This window comes from Benincasa hispida, chromosome 7 (genome assembly GCF_009727055.1).
Source record: "Benincasa hispida cultivar B227 chromosome 7, ASM972705v1, whole genome shotgun sequence".
In the NCBI taxonomy this organism is placed as follows: domain Eukaryota; kingdom Viridiplantae; phylum Streptophyta; class Magnoliopsida; order Cucurbitales; family Cucurbitaceae; genus Benincasa; species Benincasa hispida.
In genome coordinates this window covers 25,191,231-25,215,346 of record NC_052355.1, presented here as the reverse complement: position 1 = coordinate 25,215,346, position 24,116 = coordinate 25,191,231, and the positions used below count along the sequence as shown (strand labels likewise).

The following is a 24,116-nucleotide window of genomic DNA, read 5'->3' as shown; positions in this document are numbered from 1 at the left end:
AGGGACGCGAGAGCTAAAAATAACATATCATATACGTTATTAATCTCCCACCGAAGTGTTCTAACAACATATCATATACGTTATTAAATTCCCATTGAAGTGTTCTAATAACATATTATATATGCTATTAAATTCCCACTGAAGTGTTCTAACATTTGTTTGGGTATAATTTTATTGAGGTTTGTTTCGTCTAATTAAACAATCTAAGTCTAGGTGTTTATCCAAGTATAACGATTATATTTGGATTTAATCTACAATGTTTAGGTGAAAAACCAGTTTTAAAACCTTAAACCGCTCATGTATGCTTATAAAACTGGTTAACAATGCTCAATTATTCGGCCATAATCCCCAGGTAGGTGTTCTGTAGACCGTCAATTTAAATACCCCCAGCCTTAGATAGGATTATATACCGGTTAAGTTTATAACCCAAGTTTTATAAGATAATGACTTATTTAACTATTAAAACAAGTGGTTAACCTACGTGAGCATGCAACTTATCTTTGTTATGGATTTTAATGTCTAATCCAATTTTATAACAACTTATATAACTTTAGACATGCTTTTGCATCCATAACATATATCACATATCTCATGATATAATATATCACATATAAAAAAATTGACAGCCTAAAGATGCATACTATATATTATAACACTGCATAACATATTTTTAGTTCATGTGACATGCTTCCTATAGTGGGATTTTAAATCTACATGGTATACTATATGCACATACAAGATTTATTTAATTATAATATACATCACATGCATGAATAATTAAAAAAAAAAAACTGATATGATTTAGTTTTGGCATTTTCAAGCAAAAAAAGGCCTAATTATTACAAAAAAATAGTCCAATATGGCTTTAAAACACTTCTGGACCACTTGTACCACCCCAAACCTCTCAAAACAGACTTCTAAGACTAAAAAATGGGCTGACCAAGCTTAATCATGTCGAACCGGACCTTCTTGACCGAATTGACTGGAACGGTTCACTTCGACCTTCGGTTTGGGCTCTCGCATGCATGCTAGGCTGAGAGGAACAGCGTCGCAATGTTGCAACGCCACAGGATGTTCTTCACGATTTTGGGCTAGAACAAGAATAGCATCGTGATGCACCAAGCACAGTGTCATGATGTTGCGAGGCAGTGGCTGAAACTTCAGTTTCCTACTGCCGACCTTTGCTGCTTCTTTCTTCATTTACATCCCAATTTCAACACTAATGACTCAAATTGAATTACAGACTCTTAAGCACACATTAAGACCCATTAATTAAGATCCAATTACAAGAACTACAACATTAATGAAGAGAATTGAATGTCAAACTTAGGAAAACCATATTAGTTCACCGTTTACATACAACTTATGAAGAAACACCTACCAAGCCAAAATTAACTCAAATCGAATGTTTAAATGATGCTCTGACACCAATTGTTAGTTTTTAAAAATGTACAGTGGAAGAAAACAAGAATATAAAGCATTCTAATTCCTCAATTTGGGCTTCAAATTAAGCATGCCCATCAAATGATAAAAGGGTTTCAAATAAACCTTTGAAGATCTACTTCAAACTAGAAATTCAGCTGTAATTCACTCTTCTTCTAATTGTGAACCACCACTAGAGCTTTCATACTATCCTTTAGGAGCTTTAGATTGAGTTGTGGGACTCAAAACAAGCTGAAATTTAGGGAAAAAGAGGAGAAGTTCACTGATTCATCATAGTTGAAGATCTTCTTCAACCTTTAAACCCATTCAGCAATATCTTCTAAATTGCATGCCTTTTTCCACTCAAATATGAGTGTTTAAATTGAGACTTCATGCAAGAACAGATTGCTTGAAGTAATTCCAACTTCACCTTCAAAATGGAGTTGGAATTGGGAGTGGAAGGGTTACTAACTTGGCAGCTTGAAAATTGGAAAATCCCATTTTTGGGATTTTCCACTTTCCAATTTTCCTTTCTATTTTGAAATTTATTTTCAAAATCTAAATCTTTTTTCAATTTTAATTTTTTTAATTAAAACTCAAATTTTTTATTAATTTTACAAGAATTAATTTAATAATTATTTTCTTATGAAATTAATAATTAATAATTAATTAAACAATTTAATTAATATTATTAATTTAATATCCAATATTAAATTAATTTATCACCAATTCGACTACCACGAATCTCTATTCATGAAATTAATATTTTAATCATATTAAATATTAATCGATTTTCCAACTTTGTTTAATTCTATAATTAAATGTGTAATTATATTATATATAATTACTAATTCCTTTAATGTGAATTTGAACAATTCAAATTAAGTTATCACACTATTCTAAGGCTTATTTTGTTTTTTGAGCTAGTAGGAGGACCTAATGAACCTACAGATCATGGGCTCCAACAATCCGTGATTAATTGGTTAAACTCTTTACACTGAATTACCCCCATTCATTAACTATCAGGTCAATCCACTAAAGCCTAGTAGTTTTACTCCTCTCACTATAGATATATTGTGTCCACTTGATATAACAATGCTTAGTAAGTCAACCCTTCACAAGTTGTTCGTAATGACGGCTGGATCATATGGTTGTTTTTACCCTTAAGATCACCTCTTGTTCCTTAATTCCCACTGATCCTTTAATGAAAAAAATGGTTTGTGATCCATTCATCAAATGAGTCCCTCTCGAGCCAATGAGAGGGTGGGACCCCTTGTTCAAGCCCCACAGTCAGCACTTAAGGGAACATCCTCTCTACTATCCCTGAAAGCAGGTAGCAGTGAATTCCTTCTTGTACCCTATGTCCCCAGCTATCTATCCGATCTTACCCTTGAAATGGGAGGTTTATTGAGTCGACACTGTTGAGCCAACCTTACCTATGCAAATATAAGGATGATCCCGAATAAACAAGAGTTCATAGTTAGCTCAGGATTAAGGTTAAGTTACCCAGGTCATCACTTTGAAATAGTCAGTCTTAAACAGTAAACAACGTAAAAGTGACTTTATTTTTTAGTTTGATCTTATGCAAACTCATTACACATGATGCCTCTACTCCACATGTCACCACATGAACGACAATCAAGATCACTTCACTTGAGGCACTTAAAACTCATTGTAATAACTACAGAATGGGCCGAATTCGATAGTGTTACCAGAATAAGGCACCCAACCTTATTCGTATAATATAGATCATCTTGACTATTTACTCGAACCTGATCCACTCTTATGTCTCCACATATAGTTCAAGTACTCATGTAATAGTCATGGATCTATTATTTTATTGGATTTATTTCTGAAATGAAATAAGTAATTCATATATTCAATAATAACTTTATTGAATCAAAACTTCAATAACAACTTTATTGATTTATAGAATAAGTTTATTGTTTACAAACTGCAAGTTTTAAGACATAAAACCTAACACATACCCTTTCTTAGCCAGATAATGGTTTGGTCATAGGTTGACTATGACTTATTATTCATTAGAGGGATCAGTGGTACTTAAGAAGTTAGATGTAACTATAAGGGCAAAACGATATTTTTTGCCTAGTGGTACTTACGAGCAATTTGTGAAGGGTCATTGCACTGTTGACTAGTTATATCCAATGGACACAGAAATATATCTATAGTGCGAAGAGTGCAGCTATCAGTCTTTAATGAAGTGTCAAGAAATTAATGGATATTGAATAATTTAATTAAAGAAGTTTAATTAATTGTTCAAGTACCATTGGAGATTCAATAGTGAAGTTTTGGATTGACTAGACTTCCTGCTCAGCGCATCTGCTACCACATTTTCTTTCGCTGGATGGTACTTTATGGTACAATCAAAGTCCTTGATTAAATCCAGCCAGCTTCTCTGCCTTAGATTTAGTTCTTTCTATTCAATAATATACTTTAAACTTCTATGATTAGTAAAAATATGACACCTTTCTCCAAACAGGTAATGTCTTTAAATTTTCAATGTTGGAATAACTGTTGCTAGTTCTTAATCATGTGTTGGGTCGTTACACTCATGCTTCTTCAATTGTCTGGAAGCATAAGCAACTACTTTTCCTTTTTGCATTAGCACACAACCTAAGCCTTGCCTGAAAGCATCATAATATATCTCAAACTCTTTCCCTGGAACTGGAAGAGTTAAAATACATGCTGATGCTAATGTTTGCTTTAACTCTTGGAAGCTCTTCTCACATTGTTCTGACCATTCAAACTTAACATTTATCTTGGTTAAACTGGTTAGAGGAAGTTCTATCTTTGAAAAACCCTCTATGAATCGTCTGTAGTAACCTACTAAGTCAAGGAAACTACGAACTTAAATTACTGAAGTGGATCGTTCCCACATAACTACCACATTTTCTGACGATCCACACTAACACCTACAACCAACACCACATGTCCTAAGAACACTACCTGATTAAGCCAAAATTCACATTTACTGAATTTGGCGTACAACTACTTATCACATAGTGTTTGCAACTCTATCCTTAGATGCTCTGCATGCTTCTCCTTACTTTCTGAATGAATCAGGATATCATCTATGAATACTATCACAAACTAATCCAAATACAGATGAAATACTCTATACATTAAGTTCATAAACACTACTGGTGCATTTGATAAACCAAATGGCATGACTAGAAACTCGTAGTGCCTGTGCCTAGTTCTAAAAGTTATCTTAGGAACGTCTGATTTCTAACCTTCAGCTGATGATATCCTGACCTTAAATCTATTTTTGAAAATATTGCTGCACCCTTCAACTAATCAAACAAATCATATATATGAGGTAAGGGATACTTGTTATGTATCATTACCTTGTTTAGTTTCCTGTAATCAATGCATAACCTGAGGGTACCATCTTTATTTTCCAAAAATAATACTAGTGCTCCTCGAGGAGACACACTCGGTCGTATATAACCCTTGTTTACAAGTTCCTGCAACTGAGTCTTTAACTCTTTCAACTCAGCAGGTGCCATTCTGTAAGAAGCTTGAGAAATAGGCGTTGTTCTTAGAATCTGGTCAACCGTGAAGTCCACCTCCATGTCAGGTGGTAATTCTAAAAACTTTTCCAAAAATACATCAACAAACTCCTGTACTATTGGAACATCCTTTGGTTTCAACATCCTTAACTATAAATCCGTTACATGAGCCAAGTATGTTATACATCCCTTACTTAGCAACTTTTTGGCCTTAACTATTGATATCAAACACGTAGGCAAGATCTTTCTATTTCCTCTGAATACCACCTTAGCTTCACCCAGTTTCCTGAATACTACTTCTTACTTATAAAAATCTATCGATGAATGATATGTGTGTAGGAAATTCATTCCTAGAATGACATCAAATTCTAACATCTCTAAGGGAATTAAGTCAGTTACATGTTCAACCCTTTAATCACAATCTCATAGTTTCTATACAATTCACTAACTATCAGAACATCACCAATAGGGGTAGAAATAAACAATAGCATCCTATCAATATTTAAAGCCAACATGCTAGAGATAAATGAATGAGTAGCTCACGGATCTAGCAATACATGTGTAGGCTAATTACAAATAAATATAGTAGCAGTAATAACATCTAGTGCATCCTCAGCCTCTTGATGTGTCATGGCATACACCTTTCCCTGTTGTTGAGGTCGTCCCATGGAACCCTTCTGCTTGACATCACTAATGCCCTCACCTTCTACTTCTTCTGCTTTAGGTTGATTTACTGTCTGTGTTACTAGTTTCTACTCTTCATGAGTCTCCAGAATTAGCTAAGGACACTATTTCTTGAAGTGGTCTACCTGCCGACACTGATAGTAGACATTCACTCCACTATAACATTGCCCCTGATGGTTTTTACCACAATTTCCACATAATGGCTTCCTGGCTGAACTAGTGACAGATTCACCTATCTGCCTTGAATGTGATCCTCTAGCCGAAACAATTGGTTGGCTAACCCTATTCTGACTCTATTTCTATTGATCTTCTGTTGCACTGGATTTGGAAGTAAGCTGCCTCCAAAACGGGGCTTAAAGTTCCTTTTACACGAAATACCTCGAGTAAATCTCCATTAGTCACCACTGTTTGACTGATCACGAAAGCCACTTCTGAACGCATATTTATTAGGTCCTTCCTTTGCTAAACTTTTCTCAACCTTCATTGTTGTCTCTACTAATTATGAGAAATTTATCCAGTTAGCAGTTGCAGTCACAGGAGTACGAATCTCCTTCCACAAACCATTCTCAAATCTCTTGCATCTATCTTTCTCCTCATCAATAATAGTGAAAGCATACCTTGGTAGTTCATTATACTTCTACTCGTACTTTGCCATGGTCATCGAGCCCTGAACAAACCTCAGGAACTCGTTCCTCTTTGCATCACGAAAGAAACTAGGGACATACTTATCCTGGAAGACTCTCTTGAACTCTTCCCAGCTCATCATATCTGCATTACTTCTTCTAGAGTCGAGGACTATCCACCAATCTTATGCCCTTTTTTGGAGCAGAAACACTGTTAGCTTGCCTTACAATCGTCAGGACATCTCATAACTGGAAAGCACTTCTCTATCAAATTCAATACACTTCGGCATCTATCGGATCTATTGTTCCTTTGAACGTAGTGGCACCAAGTGCCTTCATTCTTTCTATACCATATTTCTTCTCTTGGTCCGCCTGTACATAACCCATATTGGCTGCTAACCTTTGAGTAATTTGGTCAAAAACGTTATCCTCCATATTAAGGTCACCTCTATCATGAGGGGCACTTGACTTCCCCTTTGATGCTACTTTCGGTGCTACCAATTCTTTAGCAGGGTTATGATTCTCGTCTATCATTTTCTTACTCACCTACCACTTCTTTGAAGCATGATTCCTATCATATAGCACATTATTAGATATATTATAGTGTTTACATGCTCCTAAATAAATGCATGATCCTATTTTCCCAAAATCTTTTGTCCTGATACCAACTTGTCACACCCCCTCTAAGGATACCTTCTTGAGTGTTGGGTCTAATATCCTCAAACTCGTAGATAGCAAATGCTATTAATTGACCGTCATCAATAAAGAGTTCTAGATATTAAATCAATAAATGTTATTCTTTGTATTATTTTCTATTTTGTCTTAATAATCCTAAATCCAATAAACTAGCATCCAAGGTTATCTTATGAGTCTTGAATTGTATGTGAAGTCATATAGGGATCGATGTTCAAAATACAACCTAAACGGTCTATAGTATAGGGATAATGTTGGGTACCTTATCTTGGTAACACTATGGATACGATTTACTTTGTATTTGATACAAACATAATGATCCAACGCGTTTGTGTATATATTAATGTGATTAATATATAATTAATTATGGATATGATCTATAATTAAATTGGAAAGTAATATTTGAATAAGATTCAAATTAATTAATTCAAGTGAATTAGATTCACAAATAATTAATTAATAGAGAGTTTTACACATATACATGAGATGTTTATGATAATTAAATCTATACATTAAATTGGGCTTAATGTATAAATAGTTATTTAATTATTGTGAAAATTAAAATTAAATAAGTGTTATTTAATTGGGCTAATTAATTAAATAAGTGTTATTTAATTAAATGGGCTAATTAATTAAATAATGTTATTTAATTAATTATAAAAAAAGAAAATATTAGGAAAAGGACTTGACCCTTCTCTATATAAAGATTTTCCTATGGCCCTATGGGAATACACACAACATAATAAACAATACCATTGTGTTATTGGGCAAACTTTTCCCTAAGCCGTCAAGAGAATCCTCTCTACTCTCCAAAACCCTTTTCTCCTCCCTCTCTCTCAATAGTTAGGTACCAGATATCCCTCCATTGGAATCCTAGAGAATAACGAGGTTACTCTCGTGGTAGTGTTCGAGATTGTTCAAAAAATTATTCGTGATCAAGATCGTTGGAGATCCATTCGTTGGAACTAAGAGAGGATTGTTCGTGGCACTTGTTAATCTAAAAAGGTAAAAATCATTCTAATATTTTTCCTAAAGTATGCTAATTTACATGTTTATATTCTATTCTAATTCAATGATTGTGTTTATGTAAAAATCGGGTCGTGAGATGCAAGGCAATCTCATGAGAGAACGCTTCCACTGCAGCTGAGATCCACTCCCAGTCCCTATATTTCGTATCAGAGCTAATTCCTTGCATCTTCGTTCATCATATTTTTAAAAACAAAATAATTTAGAGGTGGGTTTTCATGTTCTGCATTATGGAATGTTTGAATGGTTGGTTTTGCAAACTGGATTTTTTCATAGTGGAACTAATTTAATTTTTAATTTGATTAAATTGTAAGGGTTTGTTGTATTTTTTGGAAATTTAATTATTGCTTCAAGTTTGTAAGTCCATGTCGATCGATAGAGCAACGATTGCTGAAAAGATTGGGAAGAAACGAAAGTGTTCGAGGCGAGATTGGAGTAGAAAATGAGCATAATAAAAGCGTTCTGCCACTCAAGTCGTGAAGCTACTATCGCAGCGTTGAAAGGCGAGCACAGCGCTTCATAGTTGTAGCATTTCAAAGCTCCAATTTTTTACAGACTCCTCGCGACATGCGCGAAATGGAAGATGTTGAAGTGTTTCACCCTAATTTCCTTTTGTAATTATTTATTTAGTTATTTTTTATCACTTAATTAAATTAATATAATAGTTATATTAATTTAATCAATTAATTTTATTTTAGAGTGCTAAAATTAGTCCAATTTTTACTGTTTAATTTAATTATGCATTGGATGTATGTTTTAAATTACTTTTTTTGATTCATGTTATATATTGTATGTCATATAGATTAAAAAAAATACCCACCTTAGGATAAACATGTACATGCATCATAATTAAATATAAAGGTTTATATTTTGTAGAGGCATGATTGAATTATCATGCTCATGCATCATAATATAAGTGTTATGTTAGTGGTGTATGATTAACCTAAGCATGTCCATGCATCATACTATATATTAAATTTGTTCTAATAATAGTAGAATGATGTATGTGAATGCTTGAAGTTTTTATAGATTTAGTAATTCAATAATTCATAAATAGGTATAGTATTAATGAAATAGATTAAAAATTTATAATCTAGATTCCATGCAAACATAGGTCCAAGTTATTTTAAATTGTTTAAAATTGATTTACTCTCCAAAACTCTTTTGTCCTCTTCCTTTCCCAATAGTTTGATACCACCTATTCCTCTATTGGAATCCCAGAGAATAACGAGGTTATTCTCGTGGTAGTGTTCAAGATTGTTCAAGAAACTATTCGTGATCAAGATCATTGTAGATCTGATCATTAAAACTAGGAGAGGATTGTTCGTGACACTTGGGAATGTATAAAGATAAGAATCGTTCTTTGTTTTTCCCTAAAGTATGCTAATTTACATGTTTATATTTTGTTTGAATTTAATGATTATGCTTATGTAAAAATCGGATTGCAGGATACAAGGTGATCTCACGAGAGAACGCTTCCATTGTGATAAAGATCCGATCCCGATCCCTATAGTGAGGACAACATATGTCAACCCTCTTATGACACCTACTGTCCAACTAGTATCTGTAACCTGTTTTCTCGCACCTGTTTAACCTGATAGACAGTTTATAAATATAATAACTTATCATGCATTCCTAGCTATAGCCTTGTAGATATTCAGTATTGGGTTTTATGCCCTAAAACTCGTAGATAGTAAGTGTTATTAATTGACCGTCATCAATAAATAGTTATAGATGTTAATTCAATAAAAGTTATTGTTTGTGTTATTTGTCTATTTTGTCTTAATAACACTAAATTCAATAAACTAACATCCAAGGCTGCCTTATGAGTTTTGAACTGTATGTGGAGACATATAGGGATCATTGTTGAAGATACAACCTAAAGGGTCTATAGTATAGGGATACAGTTGGGTACCTTATCTTAATAACACTATCGATACGATCTACTTTGTATTTGATATAAACATAATGATCCAACGCATTCATTTAGGTGACATGCGAGTAGAGGTATTCTATGAAATGAGTTTTTATGAGATTGGAGTGTGAAATAGTAACCATTAGATGTAACACCGTTAACTAATTAGGTTCCTATTTAATTAGGATGACCTAGGCAACTTAGTCTTAATCCTGAGTATATTATGAACTCCTATTCACAAGGGATTGCCCTTTGATTTATATGGATGAGGGTGGCTAGTTCACTTACTCAATATACCTACCATTTTGGGGACCAGACCGAGTGGGCAGCTGGGAACATAATAATACAAGACGAAATTCACTCCTTCCCGCCTTAAGGGCAAGTAAAAGTGTGTTCCTTTAAGTGGTTTCTTCAATACTAGAACAAATGGACCTACCCTCTCATTGGCTCGAGAGGGATTTCTGTTAATTTGTTGGACCATAAAAAGGTTGTTTATTAGAGAAACACTGATACTTAAGGAGTCAGAAGTAACCCAAAGGTAAAACGATAATTTGACCTAGTTGGAGTTACGAACATTTGTGCACTACAAGAAAAACCACATTTATTGATGTTTGCAATTTTAAATACTTGACGCTTTTATGAAGAAAAAAAATTCAAGAAATAGGTGATTTCAAAGAGAAAAACGTCAACAGTTTTTTTAAAAAATCGGAGGTTGTGCATTTTTACAGAAAATACACTACTTGGCGTTTTTAAAATGTCAAGATCATTCATAATTTCTTGACGTTTTAAAAATGTCAAGAATAGTAGATAAATTGGGAAGCGTTGCAATGTTGAAAAGTAGCATGCAACACTACGAATTTTGATGGAAAAATAAAAAATGCACGTCTCACGCAAATAGCATTGCAACGCTCTTAATAGCGTTGCAGTGCGCTATAACCTAGATATAAAAAGCAGTTTTCAGCCATTTTATAAAAGAACTTTTTCCTTTTGCATTTCACTCCAATCGGCCAGCACGGCCACGACCTACTGCGACCAGCGGCAACTTCCAGCACATCAGCAACCGATGACCCACAACCTTCACAATGAATGTGATCAGCGTTCTTCAACGACAGTTTCGGCGAACAAACGAGCAGGTTCTGATGACGTCCATGAGCAGATCGTTGATTGGTATATTGAGGTGTGTGGTTTTCTTGAGGATATTTGGCGAAGGTTTTTGTCCTTTCAATCTTGTTCCTTTCATTTTACAAGACGAAAATGAAATATCTCAGTGCATGAGCTTGCTCGCTGAGATTTTTCTAGAGTTGAGTTTAATTGGCGCTTTAATTTTTCTGAATGTTTGATTTCGAATTGTAAACACGATCTAATAAACTTTATGTTTCTACCAACTTTTGGTAGGTTATTGATGCTTTGGTTTAAAAAATAAATAAATAAATAAATTCCAGCTCCACTGAATTTAGAAAGAAGTATCGTTTTGTTTTGAGTTTAACATGTAGCCCATGCGAGCCAAGGAAATTCGTCAAACAACACCTCATTAATAGTACATGAGGTGAGTTATCTTATGATTAAGGTGCAGTTGCGTTTTTCCCTTACGGCTTGGTTTGGCAACTAACCATCCGATTGTAGTCTCTGTTCTTTGACATATTGATTGGCTTTGTGAATTCAAAATGTGGGATTTGCTTTGTTGTGGCTATGGACGATGATGTGAGGTGGTTTGTAGAGATCGGGATTATGAAAGTTGATTTGTGTGTTGTAGGCAGCGAGAGAGACGCCCAGGAGTTCCAATGTTGTCAGAAGTGGAGCTCCCCAGTAAGTGTTGCCTATTGAAACAGCGAGTGTTGTCATGGTGTTGCAGCTATCAACTGTTTCTAGACTTAAGCAAGAGAATTTTTTGGAGTTAATTGGGTACTGCTGCAATTTTTTGTTGTTCTGATAATTTTCTAGTGCAGGAAGAAGAGGAGTACAAGGGGCTGAGCTTGGTCCAATTCTTACTCGGAATCAGAGAGTTAAAATTGCCTATGGTGCAGCAAAAGGCCTTGAATATTCACATGAGAAGGTTCAGCCTTCAATTTAATTTAGTTGTTTGTAAGTTTGTTCCAAAATATAATTTAATTGTTTGTATGTTTTTTCTGAAATATAATTTAGTTGTTTAAGGTGATAAATTTGTTTAGTTTCTTGTGTTGGTAAGTTTGTAAGTTTTTTCATGGTTATGCCTTTTTCATATGTATTATGTTCCTATGAGTTTTTTTCTTCACTTTGATAACATTTTAGTTGCTTGGATTGATAAGTTGTTTGTGATTTCAATTGAATTAATTTTAGTTATGATCTGATCTAAACTTTGTGTTGATTGTATAGACTTCAAGGACGTTGACCTTTGTTCAAGGAAGTGAAATTTGGATTAGAATTGTTTATTTATGTAAGTATTTTTCACTTATATTCCAAAATATAATTTAGTTGTTTGAGGTGATAAATTTGTTCAAGTTTCTTATGTTTATAAGTTTCGTTGTTTATTTTTATGCCTGTTGCATAATGTATCATGTTGCTATTAATTTTGTTGATTTGGTGCTTGTTGTGTGATTAAAGTATGCTTCTTAAACATTTCTTTTGTGTTCAAAGTATGTCTGGAGCTTATCTGTGTGATTGAAGTTTGATTTGGAGTTCAATGTGATTAAAATATACTTTTAAACTTTTGTTCATTGGAAGTTTCGGATGGATTTTGAGTAATTTAAAGTAGTGTGTCAAGTCTTCTTCTTAACACTTATTATTTCATTTCAAATCGTGCAGATCTGAGTATCTGAAGCTTGGTTTTGGAGTCGTCGGATGGTATGAAGATCAATAAATTTGCCTTGTCATTTGGAAATGTATTTTTTGAAACTGTTCATATTAGGTTGATTGTTAGAATTATGTTCCTTATATTATTTTGGAAGTATCCATATGAGTTGACGGTTAGAATTATGTTCCTTAGGTTGTACTATTGACAATGTTAAAGAAGTTGAGTTTTTATAAAGACATATTGGTGGTTTTTGGTTGATATATAAGTTTGTCAATGCGTGTATATTGTTTATTTGATTGATGAATGTATGCCATATACCAAATGTGGTTGTTGGATCAAAATACAGGAGCAATTATAGGTAAAAACATCAACATTGTAGATTTTTCTAAAAAAATCACAAGCAAATTTCTTCACATTTTTTCTTGTCAAGAACGTCCATATTCTTGACATTTCAAACATGTCTAGTGTCTATGTTTCTTGACTTTTTTAAATATCAAGTTCACAAAATTTCTTGACGTTTTTTTCCTTGTCAAAAATGCCCATATTCTTGACATTTCAAACATGTCAAGTGTCTATGTTTCTTGACGTTTTTTAAATGTCAAGTGTCATTTTTCTTGACCTTTTTAAAACACCAAGAAAATCGACATTCTTGACACTGGCTTCCATGACCTTTTTAAAAATGTGAAGAAAAGTCATTCTTGACATTTATAAAACGTCAAGAAACACTGTTTTTGTAGTAGTGGTGAATGACTAACTTGCTGTTATTGGTCTATATCTGTGGACACAGAAATATGTCTGTAGAGGAAGACTGCAGTTGTAGGTCGTGGAGTGTACCCACAGGTAGCGATTATTGATTAACTTGGTTAATGAGATTAGCCAATTAATCTCATGTCGTTGGAATCTAGAGGTCCACCAGATCCACTTGTTAGCTCATTAGAGGATATTTAAGAGGAATGATTTGAATTGTTCAAATCAATTTGAGGACACGATATATTAATATGATTAATATGTAATTTATTATGGATATGATCTATAATTCAAATTAAATTGGAAAGAAACATTTGAATAAGATTCAAATAATTAATTCAAGTGAATTAGATTCACAAAGAATTAATTAATAGAAAAGTATTGTACATATACATACGTTGTTTATGATAATTAAATATATATTTGTTAAATTGGATTTAATAAATTAATAGTTATTTAATTAGTGTGCAAACAAATTAAATAAGTGTTATTTAATTGTGCTAATTAATTAAATAAGTGTTATTTAAGTATTATGCTAATGGGACAGTTGTAAATATAGACATTAGATCCAAAGTATTAGCCGATATAACATAATATAAAAAATAATAATAAAAATATGGCCAAATTTAAATAGTCTATCCGTGATAGACCATATTATTGGTAGGAGTAATCAGTGATAGACCATATCACTGGTAAGAGTCCATCAAAGATAGAAGTCTATCAATAATAGACTTGGGAGTCTATCAATGATAGAAGTCTATTGCTGATAGACTTGTCTATATTTGTAATTCTTTTTAAATGATATACACTTGGTTATTATTCCTAAAAATGCTACCAATTGCAATTACCCTATGCTAATTAATTAAATAAGTGTTATTTATTTGATTGTGACCAAAAAAGCGAAATAAGAAAAGGACTAGGAAAAGGTATTAACCCTTCTCTATAAAGTTTTCCTTATGGCCCCTTTGGGAATACACACATAATACACATCACAAGTAAATGTGAAGAATTCATTGTGCAATTTTTTCCCTAAGCAACAAAGAAAATCCTCTCTACTCTCCAAAAGTCTAAAGAAAGTCCTCTCTACTTTCCAAAAGTCTTTCTCCTCATCCTCTTCTAGTAGTTGGATATTACCTATCCTTCTATTGAAATCCTTGAGAATAATGAGGTTACTCTCGTGTTTGTGTTCGAGATTGTTCAAGAAATCGTTCGATTGGAATCCTTCCAGTGGTTGGATACCAATTTTCCTTCTATAGGAATCCTTCTAACTGACCCAAAATTAGATTTTCTTGCAGTATGCTATTTACATGTTTATACTATGCATATTATGTTTTTAGTTTACTGTTTTTTTTTTAATGTAAAAATCCATTCGCGGGTATTGATACATAGCTCTTGATCATCCCAAGCAAGTTAAACTAGAAGCATACATTCATTCAAGCAAAATATGAATCACTTATTTGTTCATTCAAATTGTTATATGCTCACTTGCAAATTGTTATATGCTCACTTGACTTACACAAATATTTGATTCTTAACTATTTTCTCAAAAATGAAGGAAGTATTGATACAAACAAGCAATTAGAAATTAATTGAAACTTATTTTTTAAAAGAAAACTCTTTTTCTATCAAAATCATGAAAGAAAGGAGTGGAAGCTTTAGTTTATTTAAGAGTCAAATGCTAGTGGAAAGGTGATATCTAACTCTCAATTCCTCTTCTCTCTACACTAGCTTAGTTATTGGTCTAAGATATACCTAACTTGCAAAAAAGAGAGGCAATTCTAAGACAAGGGTGACTTTATACTTACGCACATAAATCTTAATTGGCATGTATTTTACCTAGAGGGAAAACTTTCACACTCCGACCATCAGAACCTATCACTCTTTTCTCGTAGGCCCTAAGTAGACACGATGGGTAGCACTTTTCACTTATATCCATGCACACACAAATGTTAGTGAAAGTTATGTTATTTTAGTGAAAGTTATGTTATTTTCAAGCTTGCTCTATTTATATATATATATATATATGCTAGCAACTTTTTCTTTTATCCTTTTGTTAACATTAGGCCTTTTTTATTCCTCTTTGTCTAGACGTTCTTCTAAAACAAGTTGGTTGTTCTCAAGACCAAAAGTTGTCCTATCGAGGAGGCAAATAAAAGCAAGTAGAAATGACATTTCTAAAAGTCTAAGATTCTAAACAAAATAAAAATAAAGCATTCAATTTTCTATGAAATTAAAAGGAAAAGAATTTTTCTTTTTTAAAACGATTTCAAAATTTTGTTAGAAAATTTTAAAATGTCTAAAATTTTGATTGTATTTATACTGAAAGAGTTTGTCATAAAAATTTCATCGATAAGAAAGAAATGATTATGTAAACGTCTAATGAGAACATAAAACAAAGTGAATGTGATTCTGTTATTTTGTGTTTCATGTATTCAATCAATCATGCATTTATTCATTTATAGAAAAATGGGTAAGGAGACATTTTATACATCTAGAAGTCATGGAGTATTCAAAAAAGAATATGACAAATCATTTTTAATATGATAGACATATTTTATTAAGAAGTAAAAAAAATCACAAACTCAAAATAACAAAGCCATCGATTGGATATTAGAGTCATAAACATATAGTCAAGATATCAAAATATCAAAATGACAAAATCTAAATTTAACTCGAGTTTAGATGCTCAAGGGTTCCAGACATGTATTTATATCATCATTATAGAGCAAAAATTTTAGTAAGGCTCATTTTTATTTTATGAAAAAATATATAAAAAGCATGCAAGCAATGTTTCCCACTCCCAACTTAACAATTGAACATTGTCCTCAATGTTAAAAATATGCATATAAGTTCAAGAACAAAATGTAAGGGATGTAGAGAGAAACTTCTTTGGTTTTTATGGTTGCTTATTCTTTTGATTGTGAGAATCCCTTGTTTTTCTTTTTCTTTGAACTTTCCTTTTTCTTGAGTTTACCTCCAAAGAAAAAGAAAAATCAATTATTCTTTCATTCGTTTATTTATTGACAAAGTGTGCTAAAAAATACAAAAATAAGAAAGTAAGAGAAAAAGAAAAGAAAAAAATTGAAAGTAAAAAGAAAGAGAAAATTCATCATGTTTTGCAAAGTTTTAGCATTGCTTGCTCGACGTTAATGAATAGGGGGATCACGTGTACGGGGGATTAATCAAACACAAGTCCAATTGAACTTTGTTTGCATGCCCTTCGTTTTAGACTTTAAGCTTATGCTCGTTCACCTTGAATAATTTTCCTATTTCAAGGAACATCAAAATTCTCGGTCTTTTTAGGTTTTTTCTTCTTGGGATTCTTGAAACAACTATCCAAGAATTTTCTCTTCTTAGGAGATGGGAGATTCTTGATGAAGATTGATCATGAGTTGAAGTCTTATTTTTGTTTTTGTTATTACAATATATATATATATATATATTAGAATTAGAATCATGAATTGAAGGTTTTTCTTTCAAACAAACTTTGTTTTAAGATTTTGAATTATTTTTAAAGTATCAACATGTTGGCAAAAATTGTTGGAAGAATTTAAATCATCACCTTTTGAAGAAGATTGATCACTTTTGCAAATTTCAAGAGAAGAATTAGAAACATGCTTTTGTTTGAAACATTATAATAGCAAAAATTAAGAGATGCATGAGAAGAATTATGGGAAATTCAATCAGAGTCATAATCCATAGAGGGAGCTACCAAATAATCAAAATTTTCATACAACATGGAATCAACAATATCATCTATCTCATCATGTATATCAATGGAGCAAAGAGACAAATACTCTTCTGGAAATTTCATGGCATCATAAATGTTGAATGATTTTACTTTTCCATCAAATTCTACTAACAACGACCCTTTACCTACATCAATTCTAGTTTTTGTGGTTTTCATGAAGAGTCTTCTTAGTAAGATAGTAGAAGAAAACATAGTGTAAGGTGTTGGGTTGTATGTCTTAAAACTCGTAATTTGTAATATTAAACATATTCTATTATCAGTAAAGATGTTATTGATGTTTATTTAATAAAACTGTTACTAAATACGTGAATTGCACTTGTAAAGTCTAAATCCAATAAACTAAAGATCCAAGGCTATTATATGAATACATGAACTTTATGTGGAGACATAAGAGTGGATCAAGTTCAGTAAATAGCCAAAAAGGTCTATAGTATACAAATAAGGCTGGGTACCTTATTCTGGTAATAATATTGGATGCGGCCCAGTCTATAATTGTTACAATCTTTTGTAAAGTGCTACAAACGAAGTGATCCTGATTCGTTCATGTATTGACATGAGGAGCGGGGGTGTCCTATGCAATGAGCTTGCATAAGATTGAACCAAGAATTAAGTCACTCTTACTTCATAACGTTGTTTACTGTTTAATATTGGATTTTCCAAAGCGATGACCTAGGTAACTTGACCTTAATCCTGAGCTAACTATGAACTCCTGCTTATTCGAGATTATCCTTAGATTTGCATGAGTGAGGGTTGGGTTAACAGCGCCGACTCAATAATCCTCCCATTTCAGGGGTAAGATTGGGTAGATAGCTGGAGACATAGGGTGCAAGATGGAATTTACTCCTACCCTCTTTTAGGGATAGTAGAGAGATTGTTCCCTTAAGTGCTAACTCTGGGTCTTGAACAAGGGGTCCCACCCTCTCATTAACCCGAGAGGGACTCGGTTTAATGATTGGATCACAAACCAATTGTTCATTAGAGGATCAGTGGGACTTAAGAAGTAAGATGTAATCTTGGGGGTAAAACAACTTTTGACCTAGCCGTTATTACGAACAATCTGTGAATGGTTGACTTACTTATCATAGTTATATCAAATGGACACATAATATATCTACAGTGAAGGGAGTGCAACTACAGGCCATAGTGGACAGTCCTGTTAGTTAACCAATATTGATTAACTAGGTTAAAGAGTTTGACCGGTTAGCCTTGCATCATTAGAGCCCATGATCTATAGGTCCATCGGGTCTCCTTGCTAGCTCAATACGAACAAAATTGAAGAACTAGGTGAAGTAAGAATTTCAAATGTTCAAATTCAAGTTTTAGGGAAAATTGTATTTTACATGAGATATAATTTACAATTAAATAATTAATTTAATAATTAACTATTTTTAGAGTATACTTGTTCATTAGCATGAAAGTGTGTTTTAAACTTGATTAATGTGATTAATCAAAGCTAGGTGTCAAATACAATTTAATATATGATATTAAATTTGTTAATTTTATTTAATTGAAATTATTTTGATTAAATAATTTTCAAAATTTGAAAATTGTATTTCATTTTTTAATAAAAAGAAAATTAGTTAGTGGAAAAATCTAATTGTTGGGATTTTCCACTAACTAAGTAGACTTTGAAGTGACATTTCCCAAGCTTGATACCTAGAGATTACATGCTAGTGGAGTTTGAGGTGGAAGACATGCAAAATGGGATTTTGCATGTATTTTTTCTTTAAAGGCTTTGTTTTTTAAATTTCCAATACTAATGCTTCCTCAACTTTTGACCTATAATCTTCCACCTCCTTTCTCCTTACTGTCCTTCTTTCTATAGTGAAATTCTCTTATTTTCCCTAGCAAAACGATCCTACAACTGTGTTCTTCAATTGTAGAATAACGGAGATTTACCGTTGGTGGTGTTGTTCATGCATAGGAGAGGAAGTTTGCGGTGGAGTCTTCAAAGGTTGTATTTTCTATCCCTTTTGTATGCTTATTCTTGTTTTTATTGCGATTAGAACGTTATCGATTTCATTGCTTTCGCTGTGCATGCGTTCTTTATGTGCCAACATAAGGTTCATCCATTTTCAAGATATAAAAATCAACGGAAAAAATCAATCCACCTACTCTCAACAAGACATCCTCAACTATGCCTAGTGGCTATATGTATGACCTACGGCAAGTTGTATGCAAACATTAGTCTTTTGTAGGCCATTCAATTTTAGGTTGTCATAAATATGGTAAGGCATAACATTTATTGAAGCACCTAAATCTAGTATAGCATGTGTAATGATTTTTTCTCCTATTTTGCATGGGAAGGTAAACATTCCCAGATCTTCTTTTCCTTTTCTTTTCTTAATACATAAGTCTTTAAAAAATTTAGCATACCTCGGTATTTTTCGAATAGCATGAAGCAAAAGGATGTTAATTTGTACCTTTTTTAACATCTCAATAAGTTCTAAATTGGTATCTTCTACCTTAGGTCTTGCTAATCTACTACGAAATGGTGCTTTAGGTACATAGGGTTCTACTTTAGAAGGATAGTAATCACATACCTTAGGAAATGCTCTCAAAATCATAAAAAAAAAGGGTCTCTGGGTGTAAAAATGGCTGAAAAACTACTTTTACATAGATCTCGCAGTGTTGCAACGCTGGTAGGAAATGTTGCAACGCTTCCTTGCGTAGGCGTGCACATTTTTTATCTTTTCGTCAAAATCCATAGCGTTGCAACGTTGCCCTATATATCATCATTCTACCTTGACCTTTTAATGACAGACAACATAAATCTGCTTTTAATCACGCACAAAAGGTGTCGGTTGGCAAAAAATATGCACATATTCATATTTTTTTTCCTTTTTTTCTTCTCTTACTTTTGATATATTCTTTAACTATATTTTTGGTCATTTTTTCTTCTATTTAATCCAATTTTGTTGTAATGACTTTAAAATGCTCTTGGGACTATTTTACCCATAAAATTGACATATTAAGCAAATTGATAATATAAACATGAGGGAGTTATATACTAAAATGTAGTTCTTTTCAAGACCTATCAGGTGCCAAAATCAATCCAATTTTTGCTATTTAAATTAATTTAATTATGCATTGGATGTATGTTTAGATTAATATTTGAATTCATATTACCTATTGTATGTCGTATAGATTCAAATATACCCACCGACAGCTTGTAAGAATACAAGCTATTGTCGCCTTTTACTTAGAATTATGAGGACTAATAAGCAGAATATGGTTTAATAATACCAAGAGTTCATGTTGAAAAGTGAACTTGTGTCGACTAGCACCAAAAATCCTCACTAACTCTATATCATGTGTTATTCTAAATCAAAGTGTCTATTTTTTAAGCTATTGCGAGAATTGATTGCATGTGTCGATCGCATGTGTTGATTGTCATGAAAACTAGTTCGTCGCATGGAATATTGCATCCACAAAGTGATAATCATGATAGAAGATTAATCACAAAGTGGGTGGAATGCGTTGATACTTCAAAAGAAACGAGCATGAACGCATGTATCAAAAAGGTAAGGTGATGCTGACATTTCTCATACCATGACAAAAGTAGCAGTGAGTCAAAATGGGATCGTCAATGCTATCAGCATTTGAGCTCTATAAATAGAGCCTTGGTGCTTAACCTCAAACTATCCAAGTTTCTACCTTAGGTAGATTCTTGTGATCATAGATGAGAGCATGAGCAAGACATTCTTTGAGAATTCTTCACTTCCACAACCCCTTCCGAGTGACGACGGAGCTTCGTCGGAGATAGAGCTCGAGAGAGACGTCTTCACCACTCATCCATGGCACCATCTGCAGCCTTGACGTACTTTGAATGAAAAGCAAGAGATTGTTTACATCTAGCCCTTCATCTCTCCTCTTATCTCTGTATTGTATTACACTTTGGCTTAAGACATTAATACATTTTGTAATCAATGTATCTCTTTAGTTCCTTCAACACCATCTTCATCATCTGATTCTTCTTTATCATCGTTTACCTTCATCGATGAGTTAAGTGTTAATTGCAAGAATCACATACTCAATCATGCGACCTAGAGATATGACGTATGTAGCAAACCACTGAGAGGTGTGTGTTGGATGAATATAGTGAGTTAATCCTCTTTGCTTGGTGTGAGGCTATCGTAATGATTTTCTATGAGCTGATTAGCTACAACCAGCTGCCCAAGAGGGTAAGTAGTGGAGCACACTAAAAAAAAATAAGCATTGTTCCTAGAGATAGGAACGATCTTATGCTCGACATAACCATGCGCTGTAGAGATATAAGCATGTGGCGGACCACTGAGAGGTGTGTGATGCATTAGTGTGGGGAGCTGGGATTACTCTTGCAACTAAGCATAATGAAGTGGCAAATTTATTCCCTCCATAATTTTGTTCCTTCATTCACTTTATTATGCGTTAACATTTGCCGCATTTCTTCCAATTCTCACAATCAAACTTCCATTGCTCAATCTGTTTAGTTAGGAGTAGGAGTAGCACATAGTCCATTAACTTCTGTCTTCTTACTTTTATTCATCATCTCAAATGCATTACTTCACAAACATCATTTAGTTATAAGTCCTTGTGTTCGACCTCGAATCATTCCGAGAAACTTGCGTTCTCGTTATACTTAGTGAGAAAGCAAGAAAACTTGTGATAGGAACACATGGTCATCGCATACACGCTTAACGCATATTGTATATTCTCCAGTCTAACGCATGACCATCGACGCATAGAGATTAACACATATCAAAAGATGAGTTCATTATTCCTCTTCCTTTTTCTTCGAAAAAGTTTTTGGCGCTGTTGCCGAGGACTTGGCAACTAATAGTTTGTTAAGTTTTGTGTTTTCGTAGGCACCCCTTTAGTCTTGGGCATATTGTAGCTTGTGCGACCAAGTTGAAAATGATATTTGAGTGAAGGTGATGCACCGAAATTCAATATTGACCTTGAGATAGAAATGCTATCTGTCGCATGAGCTGGAAGTAGTCTTAGAAGCATGTTAACCACCATACGGCCAAGGAATGCTAGAAGCTCTGATGGTCAGGAAAACGAGTTCCTTAACCTAAGCAGTCAAGTTCAATCTTCTGCATAGAAGAATCCTTACAGTAACTTCACTCTAATTCCTCCAGGGACGTCTTCTACTCTATCTTCTTTGATTATTTGATTATTATCATTTTTTATTTATGGCTGTTTTCTTCGAAATGGTGTGCGTTCGATCCTCGTGGTTACGATAATAATTTCTTCTCGGTGAGTTGTTTCAAATGCAGTGCATATAGTAGCTGGGCTAATTCCTCTAATGTCGGCGAGCGTCCAGCCAATTGCTCGTACATGCTTCCTCAGAATGCTCATCAATGCATTCTTCTAGACTTCATTAAGCTCAGAGGAAATGATAACCGACAGCTTCTCATTCTGCCCCAAAAATACGCACTTTAAATGGGTCAGTAGGGTCTTTAATTCCAGTGTTGGTGGTTCTACTAAGGATGGTTGCGTTGTTTTTCTTTCTTCTTTTTCTGTTGGCTCTTCTTCTTGGATTGCGACCATCTCTTTTTTCTTGCTTGTTTTTGTTATGATCACGTTACAGGCAGCAACGGATGCGTTGGCATCCTCTTCTTCATTTTCTTCATCAAACTTTTCTTCTTCAATCGAATTTTGGTCGTCATCTGAGTCATGCAGGCCTTCTTCGTCCGAAAACTTCATGGCACAGATTATGTTGAACTTGAGCTTCTGTCCATTGATGCTCAAAATGATCTCCCCTTTATGCATATCGATCTGGGCACGACCTGTTGATAAAAAATGGTCACCCTAGGATGATGGGCACATCCTTGTCGGCCTCGTAATCCAAAATGATGAAGTCTGCTGGTAGAATAAATTTGTCAATGGTGATCGACACGTCCTTCACCTTTTCCTCTGGATGCACCATAGATCGATCGGTTAGTTGGAGAGTGAGGATCGTGGGGACAAGTTGCCCTACGTTCAGTTGCTTAAAGATCGACAGAGGCATCAAATTGATGTTGGCTCCAAGGTCACACAAGGCTTTCCCGATGTACAGTCATCATATGGAGCAAGGTATGGTAAAGCTCCCAGGATCGCTCATCTTCGGTGGAATGATTGATTTCGAACTTTGTGTTAATGCCATCGTGGCAAACTTACCAGCTTCCCTTTTCTTTGTTACCATATCCTTCAGAAACTTTGTGTAGGAAGGCATCTTCTCAATCGCTTCACTGAATGGAATATTAATATGTAATTGCTTTAACATAGACATGAAGTGTTGGTTCTGTACCTCTTCATTCTTTTTCTTCCTTAGTCTCTGCGGGAAAGGTGGTAACTGCACTCTCACGATCCCCGTCTCAATTGGCTTTGAGGTCAATGCAATCTCTAGTTTTATTGCTTCTTTTTCTCCTTCTTCTTCTTGTGTCACTGCAACTTCAGGTTCTGCTGTAGTGGGAGCTGTCTGACTAAGCTCCTTCTTTTCTCCCTCCACAATCTTCCCACTTCGCAATGTCACAACTTGACATTGCTCTTTACCTGATCCCCCTGGGTTGCATGGGAGTTCTGTTGAACTCGGCAGAGCCCCTTGCGGTTTACTCTTTAGTTCACTCGCAATCTGTCCCATCTATAATTCTAGATTGTGGATGGACATAGCCTGACTTTGAAGCACAATTTTGTTTTTTTGTATGTACTGATTCAACAGGCTCTCCAAGGAGGATGCTTGCGGTGGTTGTGAGCTACTTGCTTGGTTGCTTATCTGACCATTGTTGCGTGGGAAGAATCCTGGTGGCCCTTCTTTCTGTGCCACAGATTGGAAATTCAGTTGCTGATTCTTCCAAGCAACATTGGGGTGGTTTCTCCACCCGAGGTTGTAGGTATTCAAAAATGGATTGTTTTTCACAAAGTAAATAGACTGTGGATTTTGCGGGCATTCTTCCATTGCGTGCCCATCACCGCCAGTCGCACACTT

The 24,116-nt window shown here is 34.0% G+C and overlaps 1 protein-coding gene across 1 annotated transcript; it reads left to right on the top strand.

Annotated features, from left to right (window-relative positions):
- Window positions 1–10,834: 10,834 nt before the first annotated feature.
- Window positions 10,835–12,907, top strand: LOC120082133. Its single transcript, XM_039037375.1, has 5 exons — window positions 10,835–11,073; window positions 11,650–11,702; window positions 11,843–11,949; window positions 12,249–12,309; window positions 12,678–12,907. The coding sequence occupies exons 1-5, from the start codon at window positions 10,979–10,981 to the stop codon at window positions 12,689–12,691; spliced, it is 330 nt and encodes a 109-aa protein (XP_038893303.1). The 5' UTR covers window positions 10,835–10,978; the 3' UTR covers window positions 12,692–12,907.
- Window positions 12,908–24,116: the final 11,209 nt, after the last annotated feature.